Below are 22,311 nucleotides of genomic sequence, written 5' to 3' on the forward strand. Positions count from 1 at the left end.
AATCGGGGAAAAATCTCGATTGTTTGGAGTCATACCTAGTACAAAGGAAGATGGTTATGGTTGTTGGAGGTCAATTATCTCAGTCCCAGGACATCACTGCAAGAGTTCCTCATCGTAGAGTCCTAGTCCCAACCATCTTCAGCTGTTTCATCAATGATCTTCCCTCAATCAAAAAAGGTCAGAAGTGGGGATGTTCACGGATGATTGAAAATGTCCAGCACCATTCATGACTTCTCAGATACTGAAGCAGTCAGTGTCCACATGCATCAAGACCTGGACAACATTCAGGCTTGGGCTGATAAGTGGCAAGTAAAGTTTGTGGCACATAAGTGCCAGGCAATGACAATCTCTAACAAGAGCGAATCTAACCATCTCCCCTTGACCTTCAATGACATTACCATCACTGAATTCCCCACTATCAAGATCCTGGGGGTTATCCTTGGCCAGAAATTGGACTGGACTAGCCATATAAATACTTTAGCTACAAGAGCAGGTCAGAGGCTGGCAATTCTGTCGCAGGTAACTTGCGTCCTGACTCCCCAAAGCCTGACCATCATCTAGAAGGCAAAAGCCAGGAGTGTGATGGAATATTCTCCACTTGCATGGATGAGCACAGCTCCAACAACACTCAAGAAGCTTGACACCATCCAGGACAAAAAAGCCCACATGAATGGCACCCCGTCCACCATCTTAAACATTTACTCTCTTCACCACTGGCGCACAGTGACAGCAGTGTGTACCATTTACAAGATGCATTGCACCAAGGCTCCTTTGATAGCACCTCCCAAACCCGCAACCTCTACCACCTCAGAGGACAAGGGCAACAGATGCATGGGAGCACCACCACCTGCAAGCTCCCCTCCAAGCCATACACCATCCTGACCCAGAACTATATCGCTGTTCCTTCACTGTCACTGGTCAAAATCCTGGAACTCCCTTCCTAACAGCAATGTGGTGCACCTACACATCTTCACCAGATGGACTGCAGCGGTTCAAGGCAGCAGCTCACCACCACCTTCTAAAGGGCAATTAGGGGTGGGCAATAAATGCTGGCCTAGGCAGTGACGCCCAGATCCCACAAAAGAATAAAAAAAAAGGGTGCATGGAAAACTAGGCAAAATAAATTTGAAGGAAGCAGCAAATGCTAGAAATCAAAAATAAACACAAAATAGCCAAACATCTAGGGATGCATGTAAGGAAAAAAAGTCAGGTTAATGATTTAAGCATGGACTCTTAAAAAGATTCTGCTCTCGGACATTATTCTGCATCTTCCCTTTACAGATGCTGGATGGTTCTATGCATATTTTCCCCATTTTCTATTTTTATAGCACATGCACTTCTCAACTGCACAGCAAAAGCTAATTGTAGCCTGATTTGCACACACGTCTCTCCCCAAAATCCCCGAGGAGCAGTATAAACAAAATATACAACATTAAGCAATAACTGAGACACAATAGTTTCATCAAAGCAGAACATGCAAGCAAGCTGCAACAATGAAATTTTCAAAGCCTCTCAACAAAATTAGTCTAAATCTACCATCGAGAGGTGAAGAATGCATATTAAGCTACCGGAATGCAAAAAAGTGGAATCCTACAAAGTTCCTCTCTAATCTAATCTAATTTTTTTAACACTTATAAAGCTTATGAACATCTGAGAAAGCAAATCAAAACATCCTTAAAACTACTGTAATATGAAGAATGATGAACTAGTTTATACATTTATATCCATACATATTAAGTACAGTGACACATTATATAAAAGCAAAAAATGCAAAGTCCACTGAACATTTTTCCTTTGCAACATGAAAAATGCACAGGGTAACAATAATTCGTAACCATTAAGCTTGCTTTTTTTTTCTAGAATCTATTTACGAAATAAACGTCAGAATGATCAATGGTCTTTCTTATAGAGCTGGCTAAACTGCAGTGCAGTGCAGCAAATATAGAAGATAATGGAACATCATGCTTTGACTACAGCATTCTGATCAGCAGTATTTACATTTACTCTGTTTAATTTTGATTGTACATTAATGCACATAATTTCGACAAGTTAACACTACATTATGTATTTTCCCCTCTACATAAAAGCGAATAACAAAAGTTTGAGAATTCTACAAGGTTGTACAGTGTTGACTGTAGAAAGTACTGCTACTTCAAGACGGACCTGAAATTAGCAAAACCCATGAGGAAAAACAAGCAAGTCATATAAGTTAACCCTTGCAAGACCAACTTGAGCATGCTCTCATCCCTCCCCTTCTTTACATTCCCTAAACTGTTCTCATTATGTACATTTCACTAATACTATGATATCCACAATCCTTTCAGTATTATGCATCCAACAGCTGTTTCTTTTATTGTTTTAGTTTCATTTAGCATGTTTGTAAGCCTTGGTGCCTGGGAGTCTGGGTAAACCCCTAACTAAAAGGTCAGGTCTTTTGGGTTTGTTTGTACATACACATTTGGATGATGTTTTACAACCACTGAAGTTAAAGAGATGAGGTTAAAAGGGCTTAAAAGTTTAGTGATTCTGGGGGGTGGGGGGGAAAAGGAACAAAACTATATTGTTGCCTGGCAACAGTGGTCCAGGGACAGACAGAAAAAATACAGGAGTTGAAAGGGAAAAGAGTTCAGTGTGTGTCAGAGAGGACTGGAATCGTAAGCTCTCTGATAAGAAATACTGCAAGTCTATTGGGAACAGTATTTGACTGAATAGTCAGTTATAGAACTCAGTAAAGTGATCAGTTTAGCAGTGGTGCTACCGGAAGATTGAGCTTAGGGAACTCATTTGTTTGCTCTACAGTTGAAGAAACAGTGAGTTTAGAGTGCAGTTTTTGGGTGTCTCAGGAAGAGAGAGTAGTTGTGTGAGAAGCATCAAGTGAATGCCCAGGAATTCACCAGAAGCAAACCATTTGTAACTGTGCCAGTCCCCAGCAAGAAGCATTTGTCGAGCTCGTGGTAACTCTACATTGGTTTGTCTCTGTAAAGATTTTGCTGCATTAAAGGGATAGTGGGAATTTGAATTGCCTGCATGTATTCCATTGAGATCTTTCCAACCTTTTATTGTCTTGTGTAATATAGTTCATTTTTCTTGTTTTAATAAATATTTTACTGCAGGAAAAAGGGACATGTCTAAGCTTTTTGTCTTGCACTCATCAGGACACTTCACAAGAATACCAATATAAGGGGAAAACAACAATTTATACTGTATGTGAAGAGGGTGCTGATTGGTTGACAAGTGGACTCTGATCAGTAGAGACATTGCCATGGAGAATGCACCAGTTATGGTGGCTGACAGTTAACTACCAAGCATTGTTTGAAATTTAAACCAAGCAGCTTGACCCTGATTGGTCACAGCATTGCCCTGAGGAATGAATCAGCGAATGGCTATCATTTATCTTATTTAGCTGAAACAGGCGCAATGTGTGTACATGTTCTTTCTGTCTGCAAAGAACAGGGCCCTGTGTGTTTATATATGTAGCTTCCAATACATGCAAATGCGCCACACTGTGAGCCCCAACAGACAGTCTTCAATTGGTTGGCAGCGTAATTCTTAGCATACTTAGGATTATTTAGCAAATGTTGTCCAATCACGGAATCACATCTAATATTGGACACTGTACTTTCAGTTTTGCAAGCACAGGCTGGTTGGGTACAGCAACTGGGACATGTTGTTTGATATGATCCACCAGTGGGATGTACAGCCTAAATACCTAGCATCACACTGGCACTGAAATTCATATACCACATTACTCATTTGTGTGATAGGCAGAACGCCTTTTTGGCTTGATGGCAGCATCCTGTTAGTGGTGAATACCACTCATGTTGCTACTGCACGTTAGCAGCGTGAAACTGCCAGCTTCATCTGTTGCTCAAATTTTTGTTACACCTTGCCCTGCCAGAGTAATCCGAGGTAGACTGGGTACTTTTCAGAGCCGAAAGTGATGTCCTTAGGCCCATTCATGAGTTTGCGTGAGATATAGCGTGAAATGATCTGATCAGAGTGGCCATTATGCTGCAGGATGTCTTTTAATGCGCCCTATTTCAGCATGTCCCAGCCACTGTTCACAACCAGGCAAGGTACAGGCCATACCCTATTAGCCCGTGCTTGCAAAACTCAAAACACAGTGTCCAATATTAGATGTGATTCCACAATTTGCTAAATAATCCTCACTGTGCTAAGAATTATGCTGACAACAATTTAAGATAGTCAGTTGGACTCACAGTGTGGCGCATTTGTGTGCTGGAAGCTACATATATTAATAAACAGGGCCCTGTTCTTTGCAGACAGAAAAACACATACACACACTGCACCTGTTTCAGCTAAACAAAATAAGTGACAGCCATTCGCTGACTCATTCCTCAGGCAATGCCTTGACCAATGAAGGTCAATGAAGGAACAATGCTTGGCAGTTGACTTGTCAGTCACCATCACTGGTGCATTCTCTATGGCAATGCCTCTACCAATCAGAGTCTACTTCCCTACCAATCAGCACTCTCTTCACATACAGTATAAATTGCTGTTTTCCCCTTATATTGGTATTCTTGTAAATTGTCCTGATGAGTGCGGGGCGAAAAGCTTAGACATGTCCCTTTTTTCAGCAATAAAATATTTATTAAAACAAGAAAAATGAACTATATTGCACCAGACCAAAAAAAAGGTTGGAAAGATCATTTTTTTCATCAATACTCAAGCTCTGTACTACCAAATGGGTATAAGTATTATCTTTGTATTAAAAAGTTCATCAGTAGACTCCTATGAATTTGTTCAGTACAGTTTCTAAAAAAAAAGTTAGGATCTATCAAGGGATCTGACTTGTCCAATATTAACATCAGCTGGGATTGCATATTGGCCTTATATTCAATCAGAACAGTCATCATGCAGAATGAATTCCTTACTTTACGATCCACAACCAATTTGGTGAGAGATGTGGCTCAGCTAGTAACTTTCTTGCCAGAACCAAAAGCTCTGGGTTCAAGCCCTATTTAAGGCTTGTGCATAAAATTGAGGCTGACCCTCCAGTGCGGTAGAGGGAATGCTGGACTGTTGTGGGTGCTCTCTTTCAAATGAGTCATGAAACCGAGGTCTAACCTACTGACTCAGGTGGACATGAAATGATCCCATGACACTAGCTTGAAGAGGATCAGGCAAGTTCATCCCTATGTCCAGACCAATAATTCTACCTCAACCAACTTCAGTAAAATAGATTATCTGATCATTACCACACTGCTGTTTGTGGGAACTTGCTATGTACAAATTGCCTGCTGTATTTCCCTACATTAAAACAGTGACTAAGTATTCAAAAGTATTTAATTAGCCAAGGCTGCAAATGGTGCTATCTAAATGCAAGTTTTGTTTCTACCTTTTTATTTTACATCTTAACTACACAACAGCAACCATAAAAATTTATTAGTACCAAAATTAACCAGGGCGCTTAGGAGACAATACAGAAAGTTAAGTGATTCATTTTCCAGTTTCACATGGTTAACAGAGCTTTGAATTTCAGTTTCACTATGGTATCAATGAGCCTAAAATAGTCATATTGCTTTAAAATCCATTCCAATCCATCCACCCATCACTACTGATGCCATTAGGGATGCAAATAACATCCCAAAAATAATTGTGCATCAGGCGGTGAAAGGGAGGGAGGAGCTTTTTTTTTCTTTACTCTTTCCTGGGATGTGGACATTGCTGGCAAGGCCAGCTTTTGTTGTCCATCTCTAATTGCCCTCGAACTGAGTGGCTTGCAAAGCCATTTCAGAGAGCAGTTAAGAGTCAACCACAGTTGACAGTGGATCTAGAGTTGTACAGGGCATTGGTGAGACCACATCTGGAGTACTGTGGACAATTTTGGTCTCCTTATTTAAGAAAAGACATGATTGCATTAGAAGCAGTTCAGAGAAGGTTCGTTCGACTGATTCCCGGGACGAAGGGGTTACCATACGAGCAAAGGTTGGACCTGCATCCATTGGAATTTAGAAGAATGACAGGTAATCTTATTGAAACAAAGAAGATCCTGAGGGGAATTGATAGGGTGGATGCTGAAAGGCTGCTTCCCCTTGTGGGAGAGACCAGAACCAGGGGGCACAGTTTAAAAATAAAGGGTCTCCCATTTAAGATGGAGATGTGGAGAAATGTTTTCTCTCGGAGGGACAAGTCTTTGGAACTCTCTTTCCCAGACAGCAGTGGAGGCAGGTCATCAAAAATTTTTAAAGCAGAGGCGGATTGACTACCTTGCTAACCAAGAATCTAAGGTTATCATGGGTAGGCGGAATGTGGAGTTGAAGCCACGATCAGATGAGCCATGGTGGAACAGGCTTGAGGGGCCAAATGACTTACTCCTGCTCCTAGTTCATATGTTTGTTTGTGATGGAAAATTATAGGTGAGAGAGGAAACAAGAAACATTAAAGAAATCATGATACAAAGGATTAACCTGGCTCACAGGAAGCACCCAAACATCAGAGCCAAATGCACAGGGATTCACAGAGGACTCGACAGATAATCTAGGTTGTGCTTCGTTATAGTGATGCAGGAATCCTGCATCTACTGTTGGTAGTGTTATATTTCAGATAAGACATTAAAGCAAAGGCTTGTCTGCCCACTTAGATGTGAGATTTCATAGGGCTGTATTTTACACTTCCCTGCCAGCAGATTTGAAGGCAGTGGCACACAAAATTCAGCAGGTAGCCTTCCCATCTCCGACCCCCAACCTGTCTGAAATTTTACAGGGGAGGCCACTTAAGGGCCGCATTCCACTGCTGCCAATATTTTACCCGCGGCGGGAATAGGTCCACGTCATGCAGGAAGCCCCACAGCTTTAGCTGTGCAGGCTGCTGTCGGGCAAGCGGGTGAACCTCCACGGAGGCAACACTCCCCTGCACCAAGGTCATCACCCACCCCCCACCTTTAACCCTCCCATGGCCTTGAACCCAGCACCCCCATCTCCTTCATCGACACCCCAACCCAGGACTTACCTGGACTTCTCAGCATTGGAGGCTGCCCATTGTCCCAGCAGTGACCACCACTACCGGTGGTGCTGCTGGGACTACAGAGCTGCTGGCTATTTGATTGGTTGGCAGATCTCTTAAGGTGGGACTTCTACCCAAAAAATGGACGGAAGTCTCGCCTTAACGCAATCAACACTGCTCCCAATGTTAAATTGCTGCAGGGCAACCATGGGGATCATGAGCAGGCTTTTTAGCTTGCAGGGGACGGGGCAGGGCTGGGTCCACAGCACCCTGTAAATTCCAGCCCATGGCATTATTTGGAAAGCAACACAGATTTATCCCTGTGTCCTGCCCTTCAACCAACACCACTAAAATAAAAAAATAACTGGACATTTATCTCATTTGCTGTTTGTGGGACCTTGCTATGCCCAGTTGGCTTGCTGTATACCTACCAAATTGTGATCTCAGCTCAAAAAAATATTGAATTGGCTATGAGTAGCTTTAATGTGCTCAGAGAACACAATGGCCCAGATTTTACACTCGCCACTGACCCTAAAGAAACCTGTCCACAAAGATCTAGCTATCTGTGTCATGGATTTCACCTTTCTCAACATTAATGTCAATCTGGCACCATATCAAGGAAATCTCCAGGTGTCCAATAATAATAATATCATCAAGTAGTGTATGTAACCAATCATATTGAAGTATTCTCACAGACAATGGAAATCAGGAAGTAAAATGCACTAACCACCCTTAATTTTTTTTAGTAGAGAGCAAAATAAATATTGGAACATGCACATTAGAAGCTGAAATACCAGATTATTAAAAATTGTGAAAATGATCACAATTTTAAAAATTGGCATTGCACGAATAAAAAAATTAGCTTTCTCAGGCCAGAGAGATTTTTCTGCATTAGTTATGGCAGTACAGCTTTAAAATCCCAGTTCCACCTCATTAACAAATTGTATCTTTTTCACAGCTTTTTAATAGCAATATTACAGCATAAAATCCAATCAGTTTAGCATTGTTGGTGAGGAAGCTTTTGGAAACAATAATCCAGGAGAAAATTAACAGCCACTGGGCAAGCAAGGGCTTATAAAGAAAAGCCAGCACAAATTGCATTTGGTTAACTTGATTAAGCTTTTTGAGGAAGTAACAGAGGGGGTGGATGAGGGCAGTGCAGTTGATGTTGTGTATCAAAAGGTGGTTTGATGAAGTACCACGTAGTAGGCTTGTTGGTAAAATTGAAGTCTATAGCATAAAAAGGACAGTAACAGCATTGGTACAAAATTGGCTAAGGACTAGAGAAAAGAAAATTGCAGTGAATGGCCATTTCTTGGACTGAAAAGTAGTATACATTGGAGTCCTCAAGGTTCCAAATGAAGCTCACTACTGTTCTTAATATACAATTAATAGTTTGGACTTGGGGTTACAAGGCACAGTCTCAAAATTTGCAGATAACACAAAACTTTAAGTGTAGTAAACAGTGAGAAAGATAATGACTGGCTTCAAGGGAACATAGACAGTCTGCTGGAATGAGCAGACACTTGGCAGATGAAATCTAGCACTGAAAAGTGAGACATACTCATTTTGATAGAATGAATGAAGAGAAATAACTGGTACAACTTTAAAGGGGTTGTGAAAAGAGAGACACCTAAGCTTATTTAAAACACTAGTGTGGTCCTCACTGGCTTAGTGTGTGTAAATCTGGGCCCCATACTTTAGGAAGGAATTGAAGGCTTTGGAGAGGGTACAGAAAAGGTTTAGTAGAATTGTCAAATCCCTTCCGAAATCTAAAAGCAGCACATCCATAGGTTTCCTCTTTATCCATGATGCTTGTTACTTCCTCACAGGACTCAGGAACTGCAATTCCAGGGATTGCAGCTATGTGGCTAGACTGGAGAAGCTGGAGTTGTTTTCCTTAGAGCAGAGAAGGCCAAGGAGAGATTTGATATATGTTTAAAATCACTAAGGGTTTGGATAGGGTAAATAGAGAGAAAATGTTTTCAAAGGTTGAAGAGTAAATAACCAGTAGGCACAGATTGAAGGTGATTGGTGAAAGAACCAGAGGCAACATGAGGAAAATCAAGTTTTATGCAAGCATTCTGGATTTGGAGTGCACTACCTGATAATGAGGTGTAACCAGATTCAACTGTAGCCTTCAAGAGGGAATTGGATAAATACTGGGGAGAAAAAAAAATGATGGGCTATGGAGACAGTGTGGGAGAATGAGTACCTGGAATGATCTTCAAGAGTTGGCAAAGATTAGATGAGCCAAATGGGTGACTTCTGTGACATACTATTCTATGATTTCTATGAAGAGTGGATGTTCTCATCAGTTTAGTGTTTTCTAAAGATTGCCTACTGCACTTAAACAAATACCAGAATTTGCTGTGAGTTTCACAATTGTGATGTCGATGAACACTGACAGTTTCATTACAACCACAAAACCGAGGCCATTAAGATTCTATGAATACAAGCTCTTCCTTTTGAAGGGAAATTTCTTCCCAAGTGCACAGACTAGGTTTTTTAGTTTCAATTGGTAGTTGAATACTTCCCTTCATTATTGGTAGGCATCAATGCCAAAAGCAGCAAGGAAAATAAATAGGTGGTGACAAAGGTAGTTGTAACAACATAGGATACAATTTTTGATTGTACTATTGATGTGTCAAAATATTGAAGTATATGGAGTAGAGATTGTTAAAAGAGATAAGTGCATAGCTGTTTGGCAATGAGAAGTTCTTGGAAAGAAACAGCAGACTGAAGGTGGGGCTGTAGCTAAAGAAATTAGAGATAAGATCTTACAGGATGGTAGCTTTGTAAGTGGCAAGATTCGTTGTGCTCACTAGAAGTAATTGGAAGTCTTCGGGCAACGAAGGGAAAATTATCCCCTGGTTAGCTGAGACTAGCTTAAAGGCCAAGGCCAATCAAGTTCCATAGACAACCCAGGGATGAAAGTGGATCAAGACAATAAGGCCAGAAAAGTTTGTGGCAAGTAATCACATGTGCCATTGTTTCCCAAATTCTTTCCCCACTGTGACCCCATTTTGAAGCCTGAAATTTGCAAGACCCTAGAGTGAGAGTGGTGGTGGGTGGGGTGGTGGCGTGATAGAGCTGCAAGAGCCAGGGGAGGGGCAGGGGGCAGTGCAGATCAGGCAGCCGGTATATATTTTTTTCTCACCTACTGTTTTTCAGGCTCTGTTGGAGCAACAATCGGGCCTCAGAACTGATTTCATTAGGCCACACCCTACCAGACCAAAGCAAGAAAGAAAAATCGTGCACGCGCATGTCAGAGGGCATAACGGCCAATTCCAGGACTGTTCCATCCAAGTCTCCACCCTACAGTCACCATTGCTGCCACAGAGTAGGAGCTCACGGCTCTACTGGGGGTCATGGACCACAGTTTGAGAACACCTGATGTACATATTACAGCGCAAAGCGGCCAAGTCACTTCAGCATGAGGGGCCGGAAAATCTTAGCACATTTTGTGATCTACAACGAAATGCAAATGCTTCTAGGCCACTTCAAATAGCTGGATTTATTAGGGTGCAAGTAGGTTGAAACATTAGTTTTCCATTTGTTTACTTTCTTTTACAGTCCAGATTGTAGACCAATGCTTTGTATCAAATCACCAGTGATTACAGCATTTCAGCCTTCAATGCAGTTAGTGCACTTAACACAGGATGAAGTCATAAGAACATAAGAAATAGGAGGAGTAGATCATTCGGCCCCTCGAGCCTGCCCAGGCATTCAATAAGATCATGGCTGATCTGCCCCAGGCCTCAACTCCTCTTTTGTGCCAGGTCCTCATAGCCCTCAACTCCCTGATATTTAAAAAATCTATCTGCCTCCTCTTTAAATACTTTCAGTGATCTAGCCTCCACAACTCTCTGGGGTACAGAATTCCAGACATTCACTACCCTCAGAGAAGAAATTCCTTTGCATCTTAGTTTTAAATGGTGTCCCCTTATTCTGTAACTTTGTCCCCTAGTTCCAGATTCCCCCCGCTAGTGAAAACATCTTCTCAACATCTAGACATCTACCCTGTCAAGCCCCCTCACTGAATGTTTCAATAAGATCACCCCTCACTCTTCTAAACTCTAATGAGTAAAGGTCTAACCTGTTTAGCCGTTCTTGATAAGTCAACCCCTTCATCCCAGGAATCAGCCTAGTGAATCTCTTTTGAACAGCCTCCAATGTCAGTATATACTTTCTTAAATACGGGGACCAAAACTGGACACACTACTCCAGGTGCAGCCTCACCAACACCCTGTACAGTTGTAATAAGACTTTCCTATTTTTAAACTCCAATCTCCTAGCAATACAGGCCAAAATTCCATTTGCCTTCTTAATTACTAGCTGCACCTGCATGCTACACTTTTGTGTTTCATGCACAAGAACAGCCAGATCCCTTTGTGCTGCATTTTTTTGGAGTCTCTCTCCATTTAAATAACAGTCGGCCTTTTGATTTTTCCTACCAAAATGCATGACCTAACACTTTCCTACATTAAACTCCACCTGCCAAGTTTTTGCCCACTCATTCAACCTGTCTATATCCGCTTGCAGATTCCTTATGTCCTCATCGCAACATACCCTCCCACATATTTTTGTATCGTCAGCAAATTTGGATACATTACACTCTGCCCCATCCTCCAAGTCATTAATGTAGTTAGCAAATGATTGAGGCCCTAGGACTGATCCTTGTGGCATTCCACTAGTTACGTATTTCCAACCTAAAAAAGACCCATTAATCCCGACTCTCTGTCTTCTGTGCGTTAACCAATCCTCAATCCATGCTAATACATTACCCCCAATACCATGAGCTCTTATCTTGTGCTTTTATGTCGTACCTTATCGAATGTCTTCTGGAAATCCAAATACACAACATCTACTGGTTCCCCTTTATCAACTCTGCTTGTTATGTCCTCAAAGAACTCTAGCAAATTTGTCAAACATGATTTCCCTTTCACAAAACAATGTTGGCTCTGATTGCGTTAAGTTTTTCTAAATGTCCTGCTATTTCTTCCTTAATAATGGACTCTAGCATTTTCCCAACGACAGATGTTAGGTTGACTGGCCTATAGTTTCCTGTTTTTTGTCTCCCTCCCTTCTTGAACGAGGGCGTCACATTAGCGGTTTTCCAGCCCGCTGGGACCCTCCTGGAATCCAGAGAGTTCTGGAATATTTCAACCAATGCCTCTTCTATATCTGCAGTCACTTCCTTTAAAACCCTTGGATGCAGGCCATCAGGTCCTGGTAACTTTAGTCCTATTGGTTTCTCAAATACTTTGTTCCTCGTGACAGAGACTGTTACAAGATTGTTCCTCCCATTAGCTCCTTGCTTATCTAATATCTTTGGAATGTTTAGTGTTCCCCACCGTGAAGACCGATGCAAAATACTGGTTTAAATTATCTGCCATTTCCCTGTTGTCAATTCTCCAGTCGCATCCTCCAAGGGTCCCACGCTCACTTTAGCTACTAACAACAGAACGTGACATTGCTGGATTATGTAGAGCTGTCCCTTATTTAGCACTCCCAATATGTTCCTAAAAAGCGGCATGCTAAACAAACGTGAACAAAAATAACTTTCCCATAAGAAGACATATATTAAGGGCGGGTTACATTTCTGACCTGTAATGTTTACATAAAACAACCTATTGGCTGCCTCTAACTGGACCAAAAATCCTATTACTAACTGAAGAATTCACCCTTTCAAGCAACTTAAGCACTCAAAAAAAAAACAGAATTACCTGGAAAAACTCAGCAGGTCTGGCAGCATCGGCAGAGAAGAACAAAGTTAACAAGGCAAAAGAGAGATATGGAAATCCTGTCGGAGAGAACAGCAGTACTTCTTCAAGGTAGGCATTTCTTGAAGAGAGGTGGCAGTCAATTAAACACAGAGATAAAAACAAAAAACTGCTGAAGCTGGAAATCCAAAACAAAAACAGAATTACTTTAAGCACTCTACTTACCTCCTGCTACCTGCTCCCGCTTGCCAACCCTCCCACTTTCCATTTCCTTCTCTGATCCTCCCACTTGGTGCTTCCCTCTCCCCACCCAAACGCTTGCTACCTCTCTCCTGCACACCGACACCTTCAACACCTCTTTGTCCTTTTGTCTGTAACATCTTTTGGTTATCTCCACCTATCACTGGCCCTCTATCCAGCTCTACCCCCACCCCCCTTAAACCAGCTTATATTTCACCTCTTTTCTATTTTTACTTAGTTCTGTTGAAGGGTCATTCGGACTCGAAACGTTAACTGTGTTCCTCTCCGCAGACGCTGCTGGACCTGCTGAGTTTTTCCAGGTATTTTTGTTTTTGTTTTGGATTTCCAGCATCCGCGGTTTTTTGCTTTTATTTCCAGTTTCCCTCTCCTGAACCCTGACAGCAAGTCCTGTGAACAAGGGCTCAGGAGATGGGCGACAAATGGGAAGGTTGAGGGAGAGGTGGCAAAAAGGCAGTTCGTTTTCAGAATAGACTGAGCATAGTCAGTAACTTCACTGAAATGAAAAAGCACTATTAGAATGCACTTTAAAAGCGGGTTAAGTGTACACGCAAAGCAAAGCATTATGGAGGGGGGGATAGCGGTTGAAAAAACAGTTCAAAGGACGAATTCCATAGTTGCAATTCTACCAAAAGATGGAAATTTCTCATCTCTGATAATGAAGTCAATCTTGTCTGCAATTAACATCATAATGGCTAGATAAGATAACTTCTTGTAGCACACCACAGCTCAAAAGCAAAATTATGGGTATGCTTTTGTGATACCTATAGATGGTGACCTCCTGGAACTAAACTCTAAATCTTGTTCCTCCTTTTGTGATCCACAATTTTTGAATATATTGCTCAACGTGGCTAAGTATCAGAGTTAAAAATCACTAAAATATGTGATCATGTTTAATTATTATTAAAATGGCCACTAACAGAGGAAATAGATTCTTGATCTGATCTTCCGATCAAGGTGTGATCTATTGTTTTGGAATTTGTACTCCAAAAACCTTTTTAATTATATCACACTCAAGGTACTTCACTTCAATAGCCCATTGTAGAGCAATCCAGTCTGTCCCATTCACGGTACTCTATCCCCATAGCCCAGGATGAACGATGGGCTGAATAACCTCCTTCTGTGCTATTATAACTCTATGACAAATGAAAAATTGTTTACTATGCTTGTTTCCGAGAACTATTTTAAATAATTACTTTTTAGAAAATGACAAGTGAAGTAACTTGGGTATGATACCTGAAGTGCATATCGAATTTCCTCATCATAATTTCCTCCAAATCATTGAACTTCCAACATGGATGCCTTATAACTATCCATGTTATACACAAAGTTCCTGGGAAGAAGGATTACTCCATCTGTTTTTTGGTGGTGTTGGTTTAAGGAGAGAGTGCTGGCTCCTTTGTCATTAACGCAATGGGTTATTTAACATCCTCCTTAACCAACACAACAGGTACACAAGGCCTCAATGTAAATTCTCACCAGAAGAACCTGCACCTCCAACAATGAAGAAATCTTTCATCAGTAATATAGAAAAAGTACTGGGGAAGCTAATGGGGCTAAAGTCCGATAAGTCTCCTGGACCTGATGGGTTGCATCCTAGGGTATTAAAGGAAGTAGCTTCACTGATAGTGGATGCACTAGTAGTAATCTTCCAAGAATCCTTAGATTCCGAAAAAGTCCCAGAGGATTGGACAACTGCCAATGCAATCCCCTTATTCAAAAAGGGAGGGAGGTAGTCAAAAAACAGGTAACTATATGCCAGTTAGCTTAACATCAACACTGGGAAAATGTTGGAGTCTATTGTAAAGAATGTAATAGCAGAGCATTTAGAAATGCATATTATAATCAAACAGAGTCAGCATGTCTTCATGAAGGGGAAACCATGCTTGACAAATGTATTAGAATTCTTTAAGGGGGTAACAAGTAGGATAGATAAAGGGGAGCCAGAAGATGTAATTATTTAGATTTCCAAAAGGCATTTGATAAGATACCGCACATAAGGCTACTTGATAAGATAGGAACCCATGGTATTGGAGCTAGTATATTAGCATGGATAGAGGATTGGCTAATTAATAAAAGACAGAGTTGGGATAAGGGGAACATTTTCAGGATGGCAACTTGTAACTAGTGGAGTGTCACAGGGATCAGTGCTGGGGACACAATTATTTGTAATATAATGACTTGGATGAGGGAAGTGAATGTACAATCGCCAAGTTTTCAGATGGCACAAAAATAGGTAGGAAGGCAAGTGGTGAGGACGACACAAGAAGTCTACAGAGGGCTATAAACAGGTTAAGTGAGTGGGCAGAAACTTGATAGAAGGAATATAATGTGTGAAAATGTGAGGTTATGCACTTTGGCAGGAAGAATAGATGAGCTGAATATTATTTAAATGGAGAAAGACTGCCGAAAGCTGTGGCACAGTGGTATTTGGAAGTCCTCGTGCAGAAATTCTAAAAAGCTAGCAGTTCAGCAGGTAATAGGGAAGGCAAATGAAATGTTGGCCTTTATTTCAAAGGGAATGGAATATAAAAATAGGGAAATCTTGCTAGAACTACACAAGACCAGTTAGACCACACCTAGAATACCGTGAACAGTTTTGGTCCCCTTATCTAAGGAAAGATATACTGGCATTGGAGGCAGTCCAGAGAAGGTTCACTAGGTTGATCCCGGGGATGGAGAGATTTTCTTATGAGGAGAGGTTGAATAGGTTGGGCCTGTACTTACTGGAGTTTAGAAGAATGAGAAGCGACCTTATCGAAACATATAGATTCTTATGGGGCTTGACAGGGTAGATGCTAAGAGGTTGTTTCCCCTTGTGGGAGAGTCTCAGACCAGAGGGCATAATCTCAGAGTAAGGGGTCACCCAGAGATGAGGAGGAATTTTTCCTTTCAGAGGGTAGAGAATCTGTGGAATTCTTTACGGCAGAGGGCTGTAGAGGCTGGGTTGTTATGTATATTTGAAGCTGATGGACAGATTTTTAATCAGTAACGGAATCAAGGGTTATGGGGAAAAGGCAGGAAAGTGGTGCTGAGGATTATCAGATCAGCCATGATCTCATTGAATGGCAGAGCACACTCGATGGGCCAAATGGCCTATTTCCGCTCCTACGTCTTAAGTTCTACATTTAGATGTCGCCATAGATTTTGCCCACTTTTGACCCTGAGGCGAGAGTGCAACCAAATGAATGGTGTCAAACTAAAAATCACATGGTAAAATTGGAGTCGGAAATTGCACAAGTTCAGAAAATTCTTTATGATAAATATGCAAAAGATAAACCATTGGAAATTTAAAAAATACTAATAAAGTGGCAGATATAACAGATGTAGGTTAAAATAATCTGTTCACAGCGAACAGGACAAAAACTTGGAACCACTGCCAGATACTTTTGCCCAAAGCAATGAACAATCAGAATGTGAACACATTTTTTGGAGCTGATCTTCTGTTTTTCAATTTGTGTCATCAGTGGGCCATTAGAACAGATGTTGACTATATTACATGTCCCTGTTCACAAAAAGAGGACGAGCAGTTTAACAGGCTACTGGGGATTGATCTGTTAATAAACACCTGATAATTATCAGGAAACCAGTATGTATTCTATAATGATATGCCACTCCAGGTCTGTGAGTCAATTACTTGTTTGCATCCAGGTCATTCTGGCAGTGGACAATCTTGTATCTGGCCAATAACATCCCATCACTAACATTTCAAATTGACTAACTATTTTATTCCCAATATCTCATAGAAACTTAAATTAATTTGTCAAGGGATGGTTTACCCTCAAGTAAAAGTGAAATTTTGTTTTGCTACAGCTTTCCATTTAAAATATAAAAACTATTGTGTTTACTTACTGCTATTTCTCTGCAAGCAGACATAGAAATTCCAGTACCTTCTATTTGTTTTAAAGCGTAGTCTTTGTCATCTTTCCTATACAAAATAAAAATAAAAGCAAACAAATTATTGCAGAACAGGTTTACTGTTGGCAAGGACTCAAATGAACAGAAAACACTATATTTTGTGTCCTTATTAAAAGTTAATATTAGAGAGCTACAATTTACTGTACTTAGCATTATTTACAGCAATGCTTTATACAAGTAACATTTAACTACAGCTCAAGCTTAGTTTGAGTCACATTTACAGCTGTTAATTTCTGAATTTGAGTTTCACACTTAGTCATTAAGCCAAGATGAGCGAATAGCAAACGGCAAACTGTTCAATTTACATAGCAAACAGCATTTAGCTGACCTAATTTATTAAGCTACAGGGAATTATGTGGTATGAAATTGCAGACACAACACCTTATCACATTCCTTTTCTTGATGATCTGTGTGTTCACATTAGGAATGAACTCTCTTCAACCCTGAGCTGGAGCAATGACAGAATAATTCTAAATAATATTGGATACTGGGCCTACAAGCATAGGAAAAATCTAGAGGGTCCAGAATTTTCTCTGACACCACATCACTTAGACAAGTGCAGCAGAATGGGCCTTCTGTCTGCTACCGAGCTACACCCAGACCTGATTGAGATAGTTAAATAAACATTTTGGACAGGCACTCATTCTGGTTATGGTGCAGTTGAATCACCCAGCTTGGGAAGGAGGAAGTCATAGCCCTCCAACCCCACCAAAATTAATTGCAAAATTTCATGCAACCTACAGCTGGTAGGTACATACTGCTCCATTAATTGCTATAGGGAAAACAGTTTTTATTTTAATTCTACCCCAGTCCCTTAGCAACACTGGACACTCAGGTGAAAGTGATGGGAAATACATCACAGGGTATATTTCACTCATTTACATGGCACATAATACACCTAACCATATGCTTACCCAACTAAAAACAAAAATTATGCAGAAAGTACAGTGCTATAACTTTATAAACATTAACCAGTCACATGTACTTTCTTACATCAGCGCTAAACAGATCTTAGTCCCGCAATTTTCCCCTGCTTTTGTGATAAAAATGGCATAATCTGGACGGGCAGGGCAAGACCTGGTTACACAAAAAATACATGGAGGTTTGGAACCATGATCTGCTTCCCATTGATGTAAGCAAGCTAATGCAGTAGGAAAATTCTCGTAGTGCAACTGGGCTGTTAACAATCTCCATGGAGATTTTCTCTAATTCTGTTGTAGCAAGCACATATGAAACATATAGCCTAATTCTAGGATACATGCATCAAAACACCAAAATAACTTTCCAAAAGTTTTAAAAATACAGGTGGAAAGATCCTTTTACAATGCCTGGGTTTCAACAATTTGCTGCATCATCCACAGGACTGTACCACGAAGCACGACATAACAATAGTTGTATCAAATTAGACATTAAACATTAGAATAAAAGGCAAAAAATACCAGCTTTAAGTAAAAATAAATTACAACTAATTAAAATGACTAATTTTCCCAAGTATATTACCATTATGATTGCTCAACTGTGCGAATGAATTACCCATGTACTTTTACAGGATATTTTTGCGTATGGATTTAAACTCCTTCCTCCTTCTCCATCCCTTTCCCAACCAATATATTTTCTTCATTTCCTGGTATCCACAGGATAAAAAGGGCAAATTATCTGCTCCCAAGTATGGCAATGTTCATAAAAGAATTAATAATTCTCCTCCCAAATTCATTCTCTTCATGTAACCTGCATCGTGGGAGAGCTACAACTGCAGAACCAAAAAAAAAAACTTTTAATCATGTAACAGTAAGGAGAAATGGTCATATTAATAGTTTACTAGTTCTACGTGTGCAGCAAAAATGCCAACATGAAGCAGGCAGGCAGCCAGCTGGAAATTATGAATTCTTGCTGCAAATTTAAAGAGTTCCCTTACAAAAACAAAGAGTAGAATCCCCAGCAATTTTTCAAACATTGGATGATGAAACTAATACACGAACAAGTGCAACACTACAAATATGCACATGTACCCAATAAAGACACAAGCCTGAGATACAAATTACCTCCCATAGTATGGTTTTCCTCATATTTTAAAAATGAAACAAACAATCAAAGTCAATTAGGATGCACACTCTTTTAGAAATCTGCAAACTTATGTTGCTATTTTGGTTAGCAGATCTTATGCTATTCTGCTGCAATTCTGAATCACTGTCAGTTTCTTAACTGGAAGCAGCAAGGCACCAAGAGAAAGCATGAGCAATCTAAGGCAAAAATTCACCATAATAATAGCCCCAGTCAGCACAACTGGTAGGAAGAGTGTGCTGGTGCAGTGGTGTATTCCTTATAACTATCAGTAATAACAAAAGAGATCTAGCCAGCGAGCACTTAAAGGGTAGCATTCATTTGTGTATATGGGACCACTATAATGTCTAAATTTGGTGTTATGTCTATGTGTCTGTCTCTCTAGCTTGAATGTAAGAAAATTTAAATATTCTAATAATAACCAATAAAACATGTGGAAATTTATGTCTTTTCATTTGCTTTCAAAATATAATTTCTCAAACTCAAAATACTCAGGAGGTATCTCCATTTTAAGCTATTAATAATTAAAATGTTTCCATTTTCAAATAGCACAAACACAGGTGCTGATGAGACTGCCAGATTTCAAAACTGAACTTTTGTGAAATGAACTCAAATTAGCATGACAAAAGACACTCACACTTTTTCTGTCTCCCCCTCTCTGCCTCACAGGTGTCAGTAATATTTCTGTCAACAAAGCACAGATGATAATCAGAAGATTTCTCTTTGCTCCAAAATTCAACTAGTTTTTTTTTTACCTTGAAAAATTAACTTAAGCTGAGGAAAGACAATATCTCTCAGTTTAATAAGCTAACTGAAGTTTACAAAGCAAAGGTTAGAAACAGGTGTGCACTCAATCTTTCTTCTCTCTATCTTCTTCAACACACTCATAAATATATGCCTCTCCTTTGAAATAAAGCAAATTAGTATAAACTGTCTGAAAAATATCTCTCATTTTCTTCAAGATATTTGAGAACTATGCAGAAACTGCTGGAAGCTAAAAAAAATTCCTGCACTTGAGCAGACTAATTCTACTGATGCATTCACAGAAATTGGACAAACTCAACTAGGCTGAGTTTGTTTAGCCAAGAGTTATAAAGAAAAATCAAGTTCAAGCTCCAGATTTTGGAAGAGGCAGGTCCAGGAAATGTTCACAGAAGTTTTCAACTGATAAAGTCCCAATACTTGCTTGGAATAATGATAAAGACCAAGACTGACTTCTTCCAACAGAGTTTTATTTTTGGTGCATAAAACTCTCCAGAGAACTTGTCTCACCTGTTTTCTCTTTTCTACATTGAAATGGGTACTTAGCTAGTTCACTGATAATTACCAATTGAACTTATAAGTTAACTGTTTCCTTCCCCAAAATCAAGAATTTTAATATTTTTGGACATACATTAAATATCTAAAAACTTATCACAGTCCAGGTGAGCACTTTGCTCCAGATGCAAATGGCTTGAAAATGCTGGATACTACAGCAGCCCAAAATTGACAAGTACTTTTCAAACTCACTGACCAAACTGAATTCTGGTTTAAGCTTCCAGTTTTAGACCATGCAGCCTCAAAACGACACAGTTCCATCTCAGTAGCGTTATACAATACATCATGGTTAAAAAAATACATTCAGTTCCAAAAAAAATTGAATAATGACACGGTGTACAGGTCTAGGTCCATTATTACAGATTCAGTGTGCCACACACTTCCTGCTCATAAATCAAGGTTGAGTTGTGCTTTTATGTCAACATTCATTTGTAAACCTTCCTATGTAAAATGTTGCTACTTGTTAATGCTCTGGTCATTAAATAGCACTATCACACAAATCTCAGTTTCTTAAATCTGTCTAATTTCATTAGTGATTCAGAAAAGTTTTAGGATTTTTTTCTCCTATTTCTCAGATGATTATGGTCTTTTTTTTGTTTTGTTTTAAAAACCAAATAAATAGGCACCTGCCCTACCATTTTCAGCTGCCTCATTTGGAGCTAAGGCCTACTGACTCCCAGCCTACCAGTACCATTGCTGACCTAGTGCTCAATCCATACTGTGACCCCGCTAAAGTATTAAGGAACAATAATCTGTTTGTTGAACTATAGGAATACATATTGACTGCTTAAATATATCAACAAATGAAAAGGTTCTGTTAGTTTATGAGGCTTTTAATTTTTTTTAAACTTAGTGAGAGTCCAGAAGGCTATGTTGCCTGCCTGGTGCTGGGGCTCAGGACATCTGCTCAGGGCTGGAGAGGAACTTGCAGTGGGAGGGAGAGGATCCAGGTGTTGTGGTCCCTGTATGTGCCAATGATATAGGCAGGACAAAGAAGGAGGTTCTGCATAGGCAGTATGAGAAGCTAGGTACCAAATTAAGAAGCAGAACCTCAAAGGTAATAACCTCTGGATTATTATCCGAGCTATGTGCAAAATGGCATAAAGCAAATAAGATTACAGAGATGAATACGTAGCTCAGAGACTGGTGTGGGGAAGTGGGTTCAGTTCATGGCACCAGTACTGGGGAAAGTGAGGGCTGTACTGTTGGCACAGTCTACACCTGAATCATGCTGGGATGAGTGCCCATGCAAATCGCATAACTAGAGAAATACGGTGGGCTTTAAACTAAATGGGGGGCATTGAAGGAACAAGGTTGGGTAGCAAATCAAGGGTTAGATAACAGTAATAGGGGAAATGAGGGTCATGGAAAAGCAGAGAGATAAAACCTAAGAATACACCAATAGTAAAGACTAGATGTTACAAAGATAACAAAAAGACAAACTGAAGGCTTTGTATCTGAATGTGCGTAGCATTCATTAAGTAAATTAACTGATAGCACACATTGAAGTAAATAAATGTGATCTAATAGTGATTACAGAGATGTGGCTGCGGGATGACATTGATATTGAGGGATATATGACATTCAAGAAGGATAGGGAGCTAGATAAAGGCGGAGGGGTGGCACTGTTGATCAAGGATGGCAATGGTGCAATATAATGATGACCTTGGTTCAGGAGATCAGGATGTAGAATCGGTTTGGGTGGAGATGAGGAATAGTAGGGGAAATAAGTCACTTGTGGGAATGGTCTACAGGCCCTCTAATGGTAACCACAATGTAGGACAAAGTTTACAAAAAGAAATGTTGAATCTGTGTGATAAGGGCACGGTAATAATCATGCGTGATTTTAATCTACATATAAACTGGAAAAATCAAGATTGGCAGTAGTATCCTGGATGAGGAGTTCATAAAATGCTTTTGAGATAGTTTCTTTCAGCAACACATTCTGGAACCAACCAGAGAGCAGGTTATATTAAACTTGGTATTGTATAATGTGACAGGATTAATTAATGACCTCACTGCACACTTAGGTAGCAGTGACCACAATATGACTGAACTTTATATC

General features: G+C 40.1%; 1 protein-coding gene across 4 annotated transcripts in view; it reads right to left on the minus strand.

Moving 5' to 3' along the window:
• Positions 1–22,311, minus strand: part of cdk8 (cyclin dependent kinase 8) — a 192,624-nt gene that overhangs the window by 79,657 nt on the left and 90,656 nt on the right. For 3 of the 4 annotated variants that reach the window (XM_078545404.1, XM_078545403.1, XM_078545405.1), the window contains exon 2: positions 16,803–16,878. In XM_078545404.1, coding sequence (XP_078401530.1) covers positions 16,803–16,878 — 76 coding nt within the window. The remainder of the gene's footprint in view (positions 1–16,802; positions 16,879–22,311) is intronic. The other variant, XM_078545406.1, reaches the window with a different exon arrangement.

Source organism: Cetorhinus maximus, chromosome 7 (assembly GCF_964194155.1).
Source record: "Cetorhinus maximus chromosome 7, sCetMax3.hap1.1, whole genome shotgun sequence".
Lineage (NCBI taxonomy): Eukaryota > Metazoa > Chordata > Chondrichthyes > Lamniformes > Cetorhinidae > Cetorhinus > Cetorhinus maximus.